General features: G+C 38.6%; 1 protein-coding gene and 1 long non-coding RNA gene across 2 annotated transcripts in view; one reads left to right on the top strand and one right to left on the bottom strand.

Annotated features, from left to right (window-relative positions):
- LOC122532202 overlaps window positions 1-17645 on the bottom strand; it is an 88844-nt gene extending 71199 nt beyond the window's left edge. The window contains exons 1-6 of the long non-coding RNA XR_006307466.1: window positions 17443-17645; window positions 17187-17246; window positions 17030-17096; window positions 16748-16868; window positions 15623-15721; window positions 14117-14174 (exon numbers count right to left, since the gene is read on the bottom strand). This is a non-coding gene — a long non-coding RNA (uncharacterized LOC122532202). The remainder of the gene's footprint in view (window positions 1-14116; window positions 14175-15622; window positions 15722-16747; window positions 16869-17029; window positions 17097-17186; window positions 17247-17442) is intronic.
- On the top strand, window positions 11320-13804 carry LOC122532199 (enhancer of split m7 protein-like). Its single transcript, XM_043660760.1, has 2 exons — window positions 11320-12026; window positions 12249-13804. The coding sequence occupies exons 1-2, from the start codon at window positions 11952-11954 to the stop codon at window positions 12798-12800; spliced, it is 627 nt and encodes a 208-aa protein (XP_043516695.1). The 5' UTR covers window positions 11320-11951; the 3' UTR covers window positions 12801-13804.
- Window positions 17646-17656: the final 11 nt, after the last annotated feature.

Below are 17656 nucleotides of genomic sequence, written 5' to 3' on the forward strand. Positions count from 1 at the left end.
CGCGATTACGCTCTTAGCTTCGACCGCGCGTTCAATCGCGATGTTTATTCGCAATTACGGCTGGCAATTATCCCGCGGAGCTTTGTGATTATCAACGATGTCGATGAAACGACGATTCTTTTTTTCTTCTTTTCCATTTGTCGCACACCGACAAATTTATTTTTATCGAACTTTATTTTTATTGGAGAGTTCATTGCGATGGAATATGAGACTATAAATGTACGATAATAGAAGATTTTACTTAATTAAAACAGTCTTTGATTTTGTTGGCGACTTCATTTATGCTTTTATCGATTTGGATTTTTGAAATGCTTACAGAGTTATTCTCTAGACTGGATATTTCACACGCTCGCTGTTATTAGCGCTGCATTAATTCAGGATTAACTCTAAACGTAATAAAACGTATATCGCGTCAACAAATATCTTTTGCAAAAGGGTAACACGGTGTCTCGTTCGAATCTGTTACGGCAGCGAATGCGTTGAAAAAAAATGAAAATGACCAACATATGAAAAAAGAAACGAAAAATTACTTTCTTTTTTATTAAACCGAGTTTGTACTTGATTTAAAAAAGAAAAAAATATTATCAACATTTATTATGACGATGGGAGAGGTTGAACGTCAATTTACAACGACTATGTGGGAATACGGTCGGGCTACATACGAAACACGGTCTGCGAGCGTTAATCGGAGTCACAAGGGGACGATATAAACGCCGTCACAAATTACGAAAGGAATGAAAACGGACGAAACGCGCGTGTAACGCAGCGTGAAACGCGACATATGCATACAAATTTCGTTCAGTCATCGGCCGCCACATCCTTACACGAGATCTCGTCTCAATTTCGAAGGAAATTATGAGAAACCGTGAGTCAGCTCTCTTGGAATTTCATGGATAAGAAACGCCCGCGTCTGTCAAGTATACCTGTGGACATATCCGGCGTAGGTGGTCCTCGCTTGCATTTCTGAAAGCTGCGTCACGGCCAACGTGAAATCCCCTCGCAACGAATAACCGAGAGGGATTCCTTGGATTTTCTGTTCCGATTGCTCTTTTTTTTTTCTTTTTCTAGCTATTCAACGTTTCATCAAATGAGGAACCTTAAAAATAACAATCGCATGTATATATATATATATATATATATACAAAATAACATTACAGGTATAATGTAAAACATTCTAATGACGCATGCGTTCATTTATTTAAGACTCGGCTAGTGATTGTTACTGTTGCAAAATTATTGCAATTTTCGGTTTGTAAGACGATTTGAAAATACGTTTGTCGACTAGAATTACTATTATAAGACTGAATAGTTTTACAATTGTCTAATTTCGTTCTCTTGCTCTTCGATGCAGAAATATAATGAAATAACTTGTACTTGTAAAACTTACTTCTACTAAAATTGATGTTTTTTTTTTCCAAATCTCCAAAAAATCTTCAAAATGTAAGATTCATGTAGATATGTAAGAGAGAATGTAGAAATAATATGATACATATAAAATTACAAGTAGTTCTGATTCTTGAACGTTTCATTCAATGAAAGTGATTTCAATCAAATCATTTCAATCATCAAGGAATTTCTTTTCAAGTAATAAGGAACATGATTGAATGAAAAATTAATTGGAAGCTCTTCCAACGCCCTACAAACTCAAGTAAAAAACAAAGTGCATTACCAAAGGCCAGGAAAAGAAACTTTACACATTAAGAGCTACGACATATCTGACCTGAGTAAAATTTTCAACAGACAGATGTTCCGATGGAGGTGTAACGAAAGTGAAAACTATAACTGCTAAAGAATATTTTAAAGCCCCTTCCAAAACTCTATTCAACCACTTTCGAGACACAAGGGAATAAATTCCTAACCTCCTCTCCAAACTGTATGCAAAACAATACATTTAATAAATGTATAATAAATGTATAATTTAATAAATATACTCTTAAATTTGTACCGAATTTAAAGTTATTCGACACATTGTAGCTTTAGGTAGAAAGTGACGAAGGTGCAATTTAACCTAGCCGAAGAAAGAAAACGAATCTTTGCCTGGTGACCGTTTCCCTTTTATTGCCACGCTACCGGCAATTTGTACCGGTCATCACTTGCCCACGTGGGTGGAACGAAGAGATACGAAGAAGAAGAGGGAAGCCTTTAATTTCCAGTGTCTCAGGCCCGTACTCGACACAATGCACTCTGTCCCTTTTCAGCCTCGTTGTCCTCCCCCTTTCAACAAAGACCGGCTGCGTGGTATACGCGTGGGAAAACCGAGCACGTGCGCAATCTTCAGCCTAAGACCCCACAAAGAAGGCCTTTGGGGTCCTATCGGGGCCACTTCGTCCCGTCCTTCCCCCTCTCCAGAGACACCAGCCGACAGTTCTCTACCTCTATCGATTTTAACTCCTGACGCGACACCAGGTCACTCGCCAATTTTATTTCCGAAATTTCATGCACTGATGATCGTTGATTAAAATTTTTAATTACGCAACATGTACTTTACAATTCGTGTTTCCTCGCTTCTCGCAATTTAGAAATACTACTTAGTACTTTTTTTTTTTTTTTCTTTTCCTTAATAGTTTCTTCGTGTAAAATTCATTTCGTTTAAATAATTCAAATAACGTATTCTGACGTTGTATCTCTCTGCACGAGTCTCTCTATATAATTCTCTATCCAATATTTTATCTACAATTAATTTAATCAAATAATTCGTTCCGTTTGATTTGATTTTATTTTTATACAATCGCCGAATATAAAAAAAGCTTCGCGCGCTTTGAAAATCGACGCAGTTCAAAGATTTCTTCCAGTCGAAGAGAAGTTCTTCTGGCACGGAAAAAGGAACGTCGATCAGATGTTTGCAAATCAGATTCAGCGGATGAAACGCGTAACAATAGGACATGAAAAAATTCTCAACAACCGACCATCGTATGTCCGATATGATCAACAAGCAGTTCTACCTAACTATTGTACGATGACTCGACACGCACGTGCTCGTGTCTTCAGACAACTCGTTAAAATCACGTTTAACTCGCATACTACCGTGCACTGCAATGGTAATTTAATTCGTTCTTTGTGCGTTATTCCGTAGTTTTCATGCTAAATATTCCAAAGACATTTACATATTTGACAGCCGTGAGCATTTTTCCTAACAAAAATTTTGCCTACCAAAAATAAACGATTCGTAAAAATAATTTTAAAGCCATATATCACGAAAAAAATGAAATATAATATTTTTGCATCTGTCAAAAATCCTAACAGTTTACTATTTGAAATAAAAGTTCATGGTAAATAATTCTTGGTAAATTTTCCCAATTTTGGTCTTTAATTTTCTCTGTTTTTTAAATGAAACGTAATTAAAAAGAGATACGGTAGGTTATTCGATATGGAAAACATACGGAGCCACTCGGAATTAGCAAAATAGCCAAAATTGGAAAAACTGCCAAAACCAGAAATTTACCCAATTTTAATCAACATTCTACTGTTCAAAAATTCCACGTGGAAAGTTATTAATCGCGACAACCACAATTCTCTTCTATTGCCATTAAATGTGAGATACATCTTTCACAAAAAAAAAAAAAAAAAAAAAAAAAAAAAAAAAATAAAGAAAAACACAGTTATTAAAATTGAAAATTTCACAAAAAGCTGTAAAAGTTTACAAAACGACCAAATAATCCAAAAATGGAGTTAAATTCTCCCCTTGAAAGAGTCCCGATTGATACTGCTTCGTATCGAGAAAAGGAAGAAAAAAGAAGAAAGGTGGAAGGTCAGAGGAAGCTAGACGATTCAGGTTTTACCGGAAGATAGTGCGGAAGCGGAGCGAGGTCGCCGTGCGTACACGGAAACGATGACGTGTCGGTCCCGGACATTGTGAGAGCACGTGCCACGAGACAAGCATTCAATTAAAAAAAGAGAGAGAGAGAGAGAAAGGTAAGGGAGGGAAGAAGGGCAGAAAAGGCCATTTAAATAGGGCGAAGTGCACACGTACACGTGTGTACACGCCGCCAGGTGAACTCGACATTCCGTGAGAATGCTCTCACTTCTCTCCGCCTTTTTCTTCCTCTTGTTCCTCTTCGCGGTTACTCCGGGCGAACAGTAGGTCAGAAGGTCCGGGGTCTGTGTGTTTGCGTTCGGGAGACGTTAACGGCACAGCATGCAAATTTTACCACCTCTAAACATGAACATCCCGAGAAACCTGTATTTCCCTCCTGCACGTTCGCCTGCTTCCGGATATAGCAACAATCGTGACTTACGTGGTTTCGTATTTTTTTTTTTTTTTTACTGTGCGGAAATTTGTTTCACCTGGTGACGATCGTAACTTAAATATTTTATATTTCATTATATTCTTTAGCTATATCATAAGTGTGATATAATAATAATAATAATAATAATATATTACTATATATTATATTACAATATGCATTATAATATATAATTATTGTTGCGGCGCGATATGAATCGATTCGCGAGCTTGTATTTGAAGCGGACAGCAACCGTGTGGTGAAGTATTAGTAAAGAATGTTACGATTCCGATAGATGATCGAAAATCGCGTTGAGTGGACTGCGTGGTATGTTATAAACGATAAATTCACGTGGATCAGATTTATTGAATATTGTAACTGCGGAGTGATTGTACCACGCGTTAACTTTCTCCGCTGACGGCGTTTTATACAAAAATACCAGCGAGAGCGGGCCAATAATCACTTTGAATCGTGAGCCGTTTGATTGCCCTGACGTAATTGCTCTAAAAACGGTGAAATTATTACGCACAGTACGTATCAATTAATTTATTTTCATTGCAGTAGAACTTTAACACGTCAGAAGGTAAAACCGGGCAATAAAAGTTCAGTAGCTTTCTCCGAATCCTACTGTCATTAGTCTAATGATATAATAAACAAGGATAATGAAAGTTTAATTGCTATGTTCATTAAGTTCTTACGAGTTTGTATGTATCAGCTATTGGCTCGTACAAAATGAAGCTCCACTGTATTTGTTTGAAAAAACACGCCATTTAAAAATCCTCAATGTAATCCTATTTTTGGACCTACCTCACAGGTAGTTACCAAAAGGAAATGTAATCTTGGCTCTAACTTCGACAACACGTTTTTACCTGTTTCCGAAATTCCTCATTCAATGTATATTTGTTTGCTCAGACCTTAGTCATTAACTAAATAGGTACTAACATACCCCGAGTTTATTAAACGTCAAGGGAATACAATAGTGAGTGAAGTGAAAGTACAAATGGAAAGAACCGGGGAGAACATTCCCCAAACATTTGATTTAGGGTCTTCATCGCGTTAAGGACGTACCGTAATAAAAACTCGACAACCCACGGCAACATTTAAGCCATTTCGGGTTTGATTTTACTTTTCTCCATAATTCAGACGATAGTAGAGCTTCCACTGTCCTTGTAGAATTTCAGTTGATTATCCCTTCGATTTACTCTCACGAGACTGTAATAAAATAACCTAGCAATTATCCGAGGACGAGAATAATGATAAATTTGATGAACAATTAAATCGACAGATTTCGATAATAAATAATTCTAAAATCTATAATGGATTTTTGAATGAGTAATAAAATCTATAACATTAGATAACAAATAATCTAAAAATCAACGAGATCGAATTGGGGCAACGCGTTCAACACGCCCAAGGGGGGAAATATTCTCACAAGGAATATTAACAAGTATTCAATTGTTATCTTTGGAACAGCCCCTATGAAACCTCCCTGTGGGGATACTGGCCAGCCCGGAAATCGACGCGTGCGAACCGATGTCACAGGGGTTGATACTCGAGATGGGGAATAAGGGGATCACGAATTTCGTGTTGGCACGAGCCAAACGGTGTCGCGACATATGTTCACCAACAGCTGATGTACTTGCTAATAAGTCCGCCTCTGTCTCTTTCCCTCCACCATCGACGGAATAAATGATAACCGTGAGTGATACACGGAACATGGGAAATTTCGTGGCTATGAGAAAACTTGCTGGAACAGCACGTGTCCCTCGTAATCGAGAATACGTTTTATTTCGAATGTTCCACTTTCTTCTTCTTTGTTCTTTTTTTTTTTTTTTTTTTTTACGAGCAGGCGTTCAGTGAAGAAATAATGGAAAAATATTCTAAATAGAAATTTTTGTCGCGAACCGGGTAGATACGTTGTTTTCGATAAACATTTGAAATACTATTTGAATTACTGGACGTTATTTGGACAAGAATTTCTTGTTATTATACCAAACTTTGAGATTTTTGGAAACAAGTCGGATATATATTGTACGTCGATCGAGAAGGTGTTCGAACATTTTTTTTGATAAAATTTTCCGCGAATAATTATAGCAATAATTAGAAATAATAGTATCAATAATTTATTTATCTATTTTCACGTGATACTGAATAAAGGAGATACTAGATACTAAATTCCTACATTCTAAATATCTATCCTTACTCGACACGTTAGAAATGAACAACTCAACAATCTATTACTCAACGAAAATACGCGAGATTTGTGGACAACATTGAGTCATCCATTTGAATTACAAAACGAAAATTGAACGACGGATTAGACGCGTAGAGGCGTGAAAATTGCGTTACATCGCGAGCGTGTTATATCGATCGTGCCTGTATATATACCGTTTCACTTAACACATGTACGACGTCCACGTATGCCACGATAGTTCAGCACGTGCTTGCGTCGTCTGAAAGCTATAACACGCGTAATCGTCCACGTGCGACTAACCGAGACGGTGAATTCACTATTTGTATTATCCGCTGACGCAGTTGGAACTTCCCTGCTGCCCACCCGGATCACGTAAAAACAACGAACAATGAACGGCACGTGAGAGGAAGCTGACTTGAAATTGAGCCGGCACGTGGCAACATTAAGTCTGTTTCATCGACTGCGTCGTTTTAATGGACTGTTTTTTTCATCGCCGTACAATTCACGTGGGATGATAATAGCCTCTCTGTCCCTCTGTATCTAACAAACGCGTCTTGATTCATCGAATAAACGGGCATTTTTGCTTCGTTGCGTTAGAAAAGAAAATTTCGACGGACTCGGCCTTTGAATCGATGCGATTCGCGTGAAGTTTGCTCTGAATTCTCGTTGAGATTCGTTTAAAATTAATTACAGCATACGTACGCATTTTTATTGATAGTTTGGGAATTTTAGAAATTCCAAATATGTACCTTTATTGAGCTTTTACTTAGCTTTGGAATTTTAGAAACTCCAAGGTTCTGAATCTTCTTGGAAATGTTATTTGGAAACTATCGCGCGTAATGATTTTGGAGACTTTAATTAATTCGCGACATTCTTTCGAGAGCTTCATTTGCTGTTTTGCCGAAAATTCATAAAATTCCTCCTTCAATCAGTGATACGTTTGTGAAAGCGTAAAAATGCAGATGAATTGGCGATCCAACAGAAAAAGGAAACAATCGCAAGCCACATTTAAAAACGAAAAGAAGAAGGAAAAAGAGACAAAAGACAGAGAGAAAAAAAAATCCCCTGTTAATATGTTCTTTCACTTTTATCGGCGTAATTAATTTCGCCAAGAGAGAGACGAGAAAATGAAACGAGTGGCAGGCCGGGACGACCACGTTCGCGATAACGGCGGGCCCCGGGTTTTGGAATGCGAGAAACGCGCGACACCCTTTAACTTCTGTTCATCACTGTCGTCTAGATTTCGTGCGGCTGTCGTTCCTCGACGTTAACCAGAAGGTTGCCATTAGGTTTCAATCTGACGCGGGCATCACTTTTCGGCACCCCGTCGCGTAATCTTCCCTCCTTTATCACGTCGGCAACGTGGTCGATTATTAAAGCACCCCAGAGACTTCAACCGAGGTTTTTCATTTTCACTTTTTTTTTTTTTTACTGACCGGAGAAACCAAGTATTAAGGTACACTTAGATTAGGCGTTGAAGAATTCACTCGCTTGGTTGTTTAGTGCTTAACACTAGATCTACCGATAAAAATGGTTAAAATAACCATTTGTGAGTATTTTTGTCGGATAGTTCATAGAATATGAAACTGTATGTGTATTTTTGGAGACTTGAATGATTCTTCGTAAAATACATAAATAAAGGCTTGTGTACCCTGTTGTAAATTTTATGCTTAGTCATCGGTATTTCCAGTATTAAAGCGACTTAAGTATAATGATAATTTTACGTTAACGATCGCAGTTACGCGGTATACTACTTTTTTTCTTATTTCTTAAACGTTGATTCATTATAAATATCAAGGGAATAAATCAGAATAAATTAGTCACCTTTCAACATCATAGATAAGAAACAATCTCCGAGTATTAAACGAAAATGAACTTTGAGCGACGTTGAATGATCCTGATTGATCTTGGAACACCAACATTATCCAGGTCGCTAAATTCATCTTGATGTCACTTACAAGACTCTGAACTCGAAAATATACAAAATACACACCTTGAAATCTCGGAAATAAGACTATCTAGACAAGATTTGCGACCACCATAAGATGGTACTTCTTGAAACAAGGTAAGGTTTATTTAAAATATTTTTCTCTACAACGAATAGTTTAGGAGAAAATTATACGGTTAGCTTCGTACGTATAAATTATACAAAATGTACAAATAAATATTTATTACTAAAAATAAATGTACCTCTCGTGCAAAGTTCTACAAACGAATCTATCCTCCGCCAATGATTCTCTAAATCGAAATTACGGAGGTCAAATGGGTATTCCAAACGTAGAAAACTCGGATGAGAATAAGACTATACTACACCTAAACCGGTGACTGCGCACTTGCGTAGTACATCGAGAAACGCAATGGCAGAGGCTTTTTAATTAGAAACCACGGGTGCAGGCGACAAGGAGGGAATCGAAAAGCTAAAAGCTGTAAAGGCTGCTGGACATGCGGCCAGCAAAGAACGAGAGAAAGAAGAGATTGAAGAGTTTCGCGTTATCTTGGCATCGAGAGAGTTGGTGAAGTTCTACGGAGGTGCCGGCATCGTTAGGGACACGTGCAATTGGCTGGCTCAAGGGAGTAGCAAAAAAGAGAGGGGAAGAAAAAAAGAAGAAAAGCCAAGGAAGGTACAGACACGAAGAAGAAGAAGAAGAAAAAGAAAAAGAAGAAGAAGAAGAAGAAGACGAAGGATGCCTCGTAAAATCGCGGTAGCAAGAAGAGAAGGTGATCCGGGCGAGAAGGGAGAGCCAGGACGGGGGAAGAAGGATGAAACTAACGTGCGTAATTATTCGGTGCGAACGATGTTTAAGTGCCCGACTCGCGGTGGAAATAAGCGAGGTAGTTGGCAAGAGGATGCCGAGACGAGGCGAGCGGGGAAAAAGAAAAAGAAAAAAAAAGAAAAAAAAAAGAAATAATCGAAGGAACGGAGAAGGATAGCGAAGGAAAGGATTGGAAGGGGGTACGTACGAAGGATATAATTCAGCAAAAGCCTCGACGAAATTAGTATCTGGAAGTGCTTCCAGCGACCGGCAGGATGTACACGTGAGGCAACGTGGTCGGAGTTATTCATTCCGGACGATGACTATCCAGAAGAGGAGCGAAAGAGACGATCTTTACGAGCGTCTTTTCGCGAAAATTAAACCCCGGCTCCCGGTGCAAGTCCAAGCCCGCGGCTACTTTCGACCAATTTTCGGTCTCTGATCGCCGATCTGAATCGGCCAAACTGAAAATCTCTTTCCCGTTCGGTACAATCGCACGATTTAAATCGAGACGATTCCGCGTGTACGTACAAGGCAGATAAGTACAGCGGAGCCATGAAAATCACTTCTCCCGAGCGTTATGAGAGAGATCGTTCCTGGAATGAGAGTTGTTCGCTCGGTTATTCGATCGGACAACTTTGGAACAATTTTATTTGCTCCGCGGGGAGATTCGCGAACGTAACTGTGACTTTTCAAACGGAACGATCGAGGTAATGACAAACAGTTTGGCGCGTAAGTACAGCGAGAACTGATTGAAAAGCGGGTTGCACGAGATGGGGCCTGTTACACTGTGAAAATTAGATAATTCTGGCTGTCGACACAATTGCGTGGCACGCAAGGTGAAAAATTACGATACCGAGTTACAAAAACGTTTCCTTGTTCGGAATTACTTGTAACATCGACTAATAAAATATTGTTTGAGCATCTATTTCGGTCTATCTGTAATCTATGTATTAAGTGTTTAACGATAACAATTATGGCAATGCAGTTTTAAATTTCGACTTGGCTCAATCGACGTGATAGAAAATTGTGAAATTTATCGGAACACTACAAATTTATTACTCATCATTCAGGCCGTTATTAACATGAAGAGACAAGCGTAGCGTGTTTCTGAAAGAAACATTTCAGAACAGTCTTCAAACTAAAAACGGGAAGAAAATTATATTCTTCGAATAATGATCACACGAAGAAAGAAACAATTCCCAACGAGTAAATTAAAAAAGACTCCCTAAACTTTTTTCAACAGTCAAGAAACCCTGTCTGACGTAAGCGTATCCGAGGATTCTCGTATCGAGAAGACAAAACTGGAAGTTCTAATTTTTCTAAAACAACGAATTAACATCTTCGATTCCTTGCAACTGTTTCCGAAAGCCGGAAAAAAAGAAAAAAAAAAGAATTCCCCAACTACGTTTCGAGCAGATTGAAAAATGTGCCTACGTTTCGAGCAGAAGCGCAAGTGTGCCTGAACGAGTGCTAATTATCGCATTTGGTAACGCGACCAGCGCCCACGCGTTGCCCGTAACAAACGATTCATCACATCCTTTTCATAACGTCGAGTTTTATCGCGCAAACATTTGTCTCCGCGTATTAGCGGCGCGGAGTGTCTTTCACGGGACAACTGAGTTAATATACACGGTAGAAAATGATTGATCAATTGGCGGGAGAGGAAATGAGGTATACGCGCGCGCGCGCGCGCGCGCTATCGTTTCGCGGCGTTTCGTTGGCAACACATAGACGCACGTACCCATGATTCAGTGCAACGTATAACTAGTGGGATTGCGATCGGGAGGACGCCGGACTTGTGCCCAGCACGCTTCTCACCGAGCTGCCGGTTCTCGCCGACGAGGACGAGACTATCCGCCGGTGAGAACGTACGACCAGGACGAAATCACGATAAGAAGACGTAGCACGAGTTGCGGTGCCCTCCTCGGGGTCCGCTAGAATGGAAAAAGGAGGAAGACTAGGTGGAACGAGAAGGTGGATCTTCTCTCTCTCTCTCTCTTTCTCTTCTGATTCTGCTCCCGCCGTGTAGCTCTCCCGCTGCTGAAGGAGAGGAGGAAAGGACGCGTCGATACATATACCGGGTCCTTCCGTATGAACGCACGTTTCGTGAAACAGCGAGCCGATGAAGAAAGAGAGCGGCGAAAGAAAGAGAGGAGAGAAGGTTGGAGCCGTGCATACCGCGGCACGACTACCCGAGGATGGATCAGAAGAGATAGGAGATACGGGTAGAAACGGTAGGTGCAACGAGGACGACGAAACGGTGACGATGGCTTGGTGTGGGCGCGTGTCTGGCAGCTGCCGCTTACAGGTGGTGTGCTTGCTTGGGAACCAACCTCTACGGACCGTTCCCACGGAAGGCCTGTCCCCCACCCTGGGACCCTGACAGCAGCCCCTCACCCCACCCTGCCGATGGGTCCTTGACTATATAAACTACAGCCTCGCCCGAGCCAGCCACCACAATCACGGTGATCGTTCACGAAGTTCGAACAGAGGAGACGACGCGTCGTTGATACGCCAGTTTTTTGTTTTTTTTTCCTGTCTCTCTATCTCTCTCCTCCCGCCCGATACGTTTCCCTCGTCGAATCGATCGATCGAACAGTCATTCGCTGAGAACAACGACCTTAACCCGTTTGCGCGACGGAACAGGAGGCGGAAACGAGTTTCGAGTGTGACCATCGTCGCGATCAAGCGTTCGACCGTTTTTTTCGGCAATCAGTGCGACGACGTTTCGGTTGACCGGTGTGTGAAGCTAACACGTACGGCCGAAAGGGATTAATCATGCAGATGCACGAGCAGATTATGATGGTCGACGGACAGGAGCAACCGATCTCCAGGACCTATCAGTACAGAAAGGTAAGCGTCTTTTAAATTCCTTTCGATTCCTGCTTTGCCTACGTTGCGAGTAACGGACATGGTTTTTAGTTTGAGCAAAGAGAGAGAATATTAGAATATTAGAATCGAAACAGAACTTGAATCAGAATTGTACGATTCTTCGACTCGAATCGGAAGATTAATTTCCTCAAAAAAAAAAAAAAAAAACAAGCGTCTATAATGTTTGTTTCTTTTAATTTACAGGTGATGAAACCGATGCTAGAACGCAAACGTCGGGCACGAATCAACCGGTGCTTGGACGAGCTCAAAGACTTGATGGTGACGGCCTTAGCCGGTGACGGCGAGAACGTGGCGAAGCTGGAAAAAGCCGACATTCTGGAATTAACGGTGCGTCATCTTCACAAGTTGCAGAGGCAACAGCGTCTCTCCGCGAACCCGGTGATCGACGCGGATCGATTCAGAGCCGGGTACACGCACTGTGCCAACGAGGTTAGCCGATGCCTGGCCGCCACTCCCGGCGTCGACGTCGCCCTAGGGACGAAACTGATGACCCATCTGGGTCACAAATTAAATTCGATGGACAAGACTGGACCCCTGACGATCCACGTGGCCGCGCCGCAGTCGTCCCCGTCGTCGAGCAGCGAGCTCAGCTCCGACGATTACTCGATGCCCCTCACTCCGGCTTCCAGCCAGCCATCGCCGCCGGTCAGAACGGACGTCGAAGGTATCTCGCAGAGTCACCAAGGCCTCCTGCAAGTCGCCAAACCGAACGAGCTGATCTGGAGACCGTGGTAAACGAGACGGAAGATCAACGAACCCTGGACGGGCACACTCGGTTATATCGAGTTTTCGACGAATGAATAAGAATGAATAAGAATGAATAAGAATCCACGAAAGAGGAGAAACGAAACCTCCGTGGCTGGATCTTAGAGAGAAGGAGAGAACAGTTCACGCGAAGAACCATTACCGGTGTTGCAATTTTGTCTGTGATTTGAGCGAATAATTCGCGTGCCTTCGAAGCAGATCGTGACAAGAATCAAAGGAAACTTCGGTCTCTCTACGCGGAACGATCCCTTTTCTCTTGGAAATTCGAGACGACGAGGACGACTGCTTACTCCCGTCGATACGTCCTTTTAAGAAGTCGATGTGCAAATATCCGATTTACCGAAGAGTCGAAGATTTACAGAAGACGAAGAAGACAACGAAGAAGAGGGAATAGACTTAAGGTTTATACTATTTGCTCAAGACACTTGGGAGTGTGAATATATGTTGAAGCAAGTTCATCTTTGTAGTATCGCCCTACGGACAAATTTTGTATATTTGACATAACGTAAAAGTTGATACAGCTAGGATCTCGATGTAACGATACGCCCGCACGATCGCGGCTCGAGCTTTAATTTACTTGACAGTTAGAGTTTTCTATTGTTTATTTCATACTTTTATCAAGAATATTTTTTATTTTGTCCATTTTAGCGCGGGAACCATAGCGTAGACACATGAGACACACCGATTCTGCATTTCTTGCGTCGAGTGTCACGATTTTCGCGGCTGGATCGGTGTGAGAATCATTTGATCTCGCGCTAAAAACGTTGTTATATGTACGTATCTCCTCGGCCGATTGTATTAATTTTCATATTTGATGATCATTTTGGAAATTTTGTACTCTTGTTGAGATAATTGCCGTAATAGCGAAAGGAAGTGGCCGAACGGAGGGGATCTTGTGATACAGAAACATGTACCTGTGATATTTACTGCAAATGTAGAGAAATACTAGATTTTTAATAAATATGTTTCACTGACAAATTTCACGCTCGTAAGTTATTCCCATCCTTTCTCGTCAATTATTCGGCCCTTATAATTAAACCTTTAAATGTATTATTTCCTTGCAGCACTCTGTTTCAATCAAACTCCATTTCAGTTACGCGAATATTAATTGCCAACTTCGATTACTATATCATTTCTTGTTAACGCAAAAGCCATTGCACGAAAATTAATTCTTGGTCAACGCATATTAAGTCATAATTGCGATTTAATGAAAAATGAAACATCCTGTCTAGTCAAATTAAATTATTGAAAAACTGAGAAACACTACAGGGTGTAAGTTTACTCACTCTAACAAGCCTCTCTGATGTCAAAACAAAACATTCCTTTCCCGCCACACACCTTCACCTGAAATCATGCAGATCTTTAGATTATGGTATATTTTTGATAAGATAATTTTAACAATATTTTTAACAATTTCTAGATATTCTCATTATTACTGTTAAACAGATTTGAGAAACATTGGGGTAATACATTTTGCATCAATTATTTTTATAAACTTTATAAATGATTATGATTAAACATTAATGTATCGTAACGATTAAAACACAATAGCACATATGAATTATAAAATCAATGATATAACATATCCAGTGAATTAAAATTATTATTATTATTAAATTCAAATTATTATATCAAATTTACATCTTTGCAAAAAATTTTAATTTAAAAGAAATGAATTAATTACATTTTACAAATAAAAATACAAAATGTAATATACTGTCATAGATAATATATTTTTGGAGTAAGTAATTGTATAATTATTACAACTTTAGTTCAGAAGTGTTTCATATCTATACAAATTGCTATAGATTTTATTAAATTCTATCATACGAAATGAATAAATGAATAATTTTAATTTCAGAATCATTTTAATGAAACATTTTGACAAAAAACAGAATAATTATTATCTAAATAATTATGATATTTCGTACAAGCAAATATTACTAAAACTCTGTAATATAATGTTTGTACTCCAATTTTATATAATCTATAAGATAAAATTATTTTATATGATATTTCGCATTAACACGCAATGTTCATCGAACAAACAATATCTGAGATTTCTTTCTACAAAAGATCTATTTGTAAAAATCTGTCTTTCAGTTAGTTTCACAAATATAAATATAATACAGATGTAATAGTCATCGTACAACAAATAAAAAAAGAACGATCAATACACCTTGTGTATTGATATCAGAGATCACACTGCTCCAATACGCGAAATTGACACATAAATCGCAATCGATACGAACAAATCCTACCTCCAACTCCGAATCGATAATTTTCAAATAACACATTCACCAACGAATTAACAACGATTGCAAACCGAAATACAACGCCAAAATAACGTTTCCCGATCTCGACTTATTACTTGTATCAAAATATATTTTACGTGATATAGCGTGCTATTTAACGATGCTCTGAAATATATATGCAAAGGGTTAGGTTAGTACAGGAAAGGCAGTCCGATTTCAAGCTAAAGCAGAACTATCCACACTCTTCGCAGCTATTACCACATTTTCACCCATGTCTGGATTACGTCGTCATAAGTGTTTTGTTATCAGTAGACATCATTCTCTATCAAGGTTATTTACCGATCAGCAATTTATTGGAGTGGCATTGGCGGTACATGTGCGAGCATCGAGTAAATACGAGGATCGTTTCCAATGAATAGATTGATATTTCAGGGAATTTGGAGGCACGGTTCGTGGCACGAGATAGATACAATAATGGAAAAACAGCAAGCAAGCTCAGGAAAACAGTAAATACTTTTAAAACACGATTATACTCACTTTTCCAAGAAGGAGACCGCCACTCAGCTGTAGCACGTGCTGTCATTACAGGTGCACGACCACGCTCCGCGGCCATCTTGCGGCAATTTCTCGAAACTACTGAAACACAAGATACATGAACATTCGACAAATAAAATCGATATTTAAATTTAAATTGAATTGTCTGCAGATTTTTGAGAAACACTGAGAAAATTGTACGTGTGAAAAATGAGAAGAAAATTATATCCGACATTTTTTATGCAGTATACAATCCCTCGTCTGTGATATAACGACTATTAATTTCTGTATCGTTTTTAATATTAGCGATGCACAACTAATATCACAAACGAGATAAAAAATAAATCTGACCATTAACTAAACCAGAAACAAGGAATGAATAGACCAAACATCTTATGGCATTTCGTGTCCCATGCTCTGAAATACCGACATACTAAAAAATCAGTGGCTATTTAGCGCACTCTATACTTAAACAACGATGAATTGGGGAACTACATCAAGTAAAACGATCGAAGTTGATGATCAAGTAGTAAATGCGCCAAAAACATGATTTTTGAAATCCATTACAGTGTTATCATATTTTCAATACCGAAAGCTAGTAACTAACTGAAATTATTTCACTACATATCAGAATTACATAGAAGAATTCTATCCACGTTTTACGGTATTACGATAGTTTTTCTCATGCAGTAAATTAAAAATCTAAAGTTATGCAGTAAATTAAAATACTATCAATATTAATAAAAGCCTATTAGCTCAAATAAATTTTACTAAAAGCTGGATATAATATGAGAGAAATTAGAGAAAAGAAAAAAGAACAACCCTTTACAGATATAATTATCGTAGAAGAAATAATTAATTCTAGACTTTCTAAAATATTTTTGTACGAAAAATGTACAAATTCGGATGAAATACTTTCCATGTGCTTACAAATTAGTGTGCAAGAAAACCTATCCTGTGCTAATAAATAAAAAACAGAAAAAAAGTTACTGCTCACACGTATAATAAATACCCATGGTCACTATGTTTGCCGAAAATGCATATAATACAACCAGTCACCCATGTCGATACGAATCTTTCATTCTACATGTTTGAATGACTGGAGGAACGAAAATATATTCAACTCACTACCAGGTACCAGCACGTTATAATCAATCCAGCGTTAGTCCCGAGAAAGTCCAGCATCAGTAACCAATCGTCATGAAGCAGGGCACATCGGATCTCATGGTGAAGTATACTACAATTTTACCTTAACGACAAAAAGTAAACTATATAAGAAGTTTGAAATTAATGTCGCAATATGAAATAAATACACTTCAAATAAATTCCAAACACCAGAATTCCCCAATTAATAGTAATTGCAATAAAATATAAAGTATTAATAGCAATATTGTGAACAAATATAATTACATTTTCTGCAAATAGAGCAGAGATAAAAAATCCATCCAGAAGGCAAGATGTGGAGATTATAACCAACCTTCAACAAAACAACATCATATCCTTCTAAAGACATAATTAATTACAAAACAACAAGATACAAAAGAATAATTCAAAAAAAAATACATACTTTATACACTTTAGTATCAAAATAGAATCCTCCTCATAGGTCAGGAAAATTGAGCATAACCTGTAATAAAATACAAAATACAATATTTCATTTTCGAAGATACAATGATACTTAATCAAAAAGATTCAAAATAAATAACACATTAAAAAATATCTAATTCAACATCAGAACAATTCTGAATAGAAAATAATTTAAAACCCTAACAATAATACACAAAAGCATAAAGAATAAAATACAGTAAAATGAAGATACTAACATTATTTCAGAGGCCACAGTTCCAGATTTTCCCAGAAAATATGGATACAAAAAAATCTGTAAATTATAAACATAATAAACCATGCAAATAGCCTTGGCACCGGCTATAGGTTTCACTCTCGGCGAGGAATCTTGGATTCCAAGCTCTAGATATTTAAACCTCATTCCGTAGCTTTGGCCTTACTAACTACTAAAAGCACACACAGCCTTCGAAC

Source organism: Frieseomelitta varia, unplaced genomic scaffold, assembly GCF_011392965.1.
Source record: "Frieseomelitta varia isolate USP_RPSP 00005682 unplaced genomic scaffold, Fvar_1.2 scaffold_442, whole genome shotgun sequence".
Classification (NCBI taxonomy): Eukaryota; Metazoa; Arthropoda; class Insecta; order Hymenoptera; family Apidae; genus Frieseomelitta; species Frieseomelitta varia.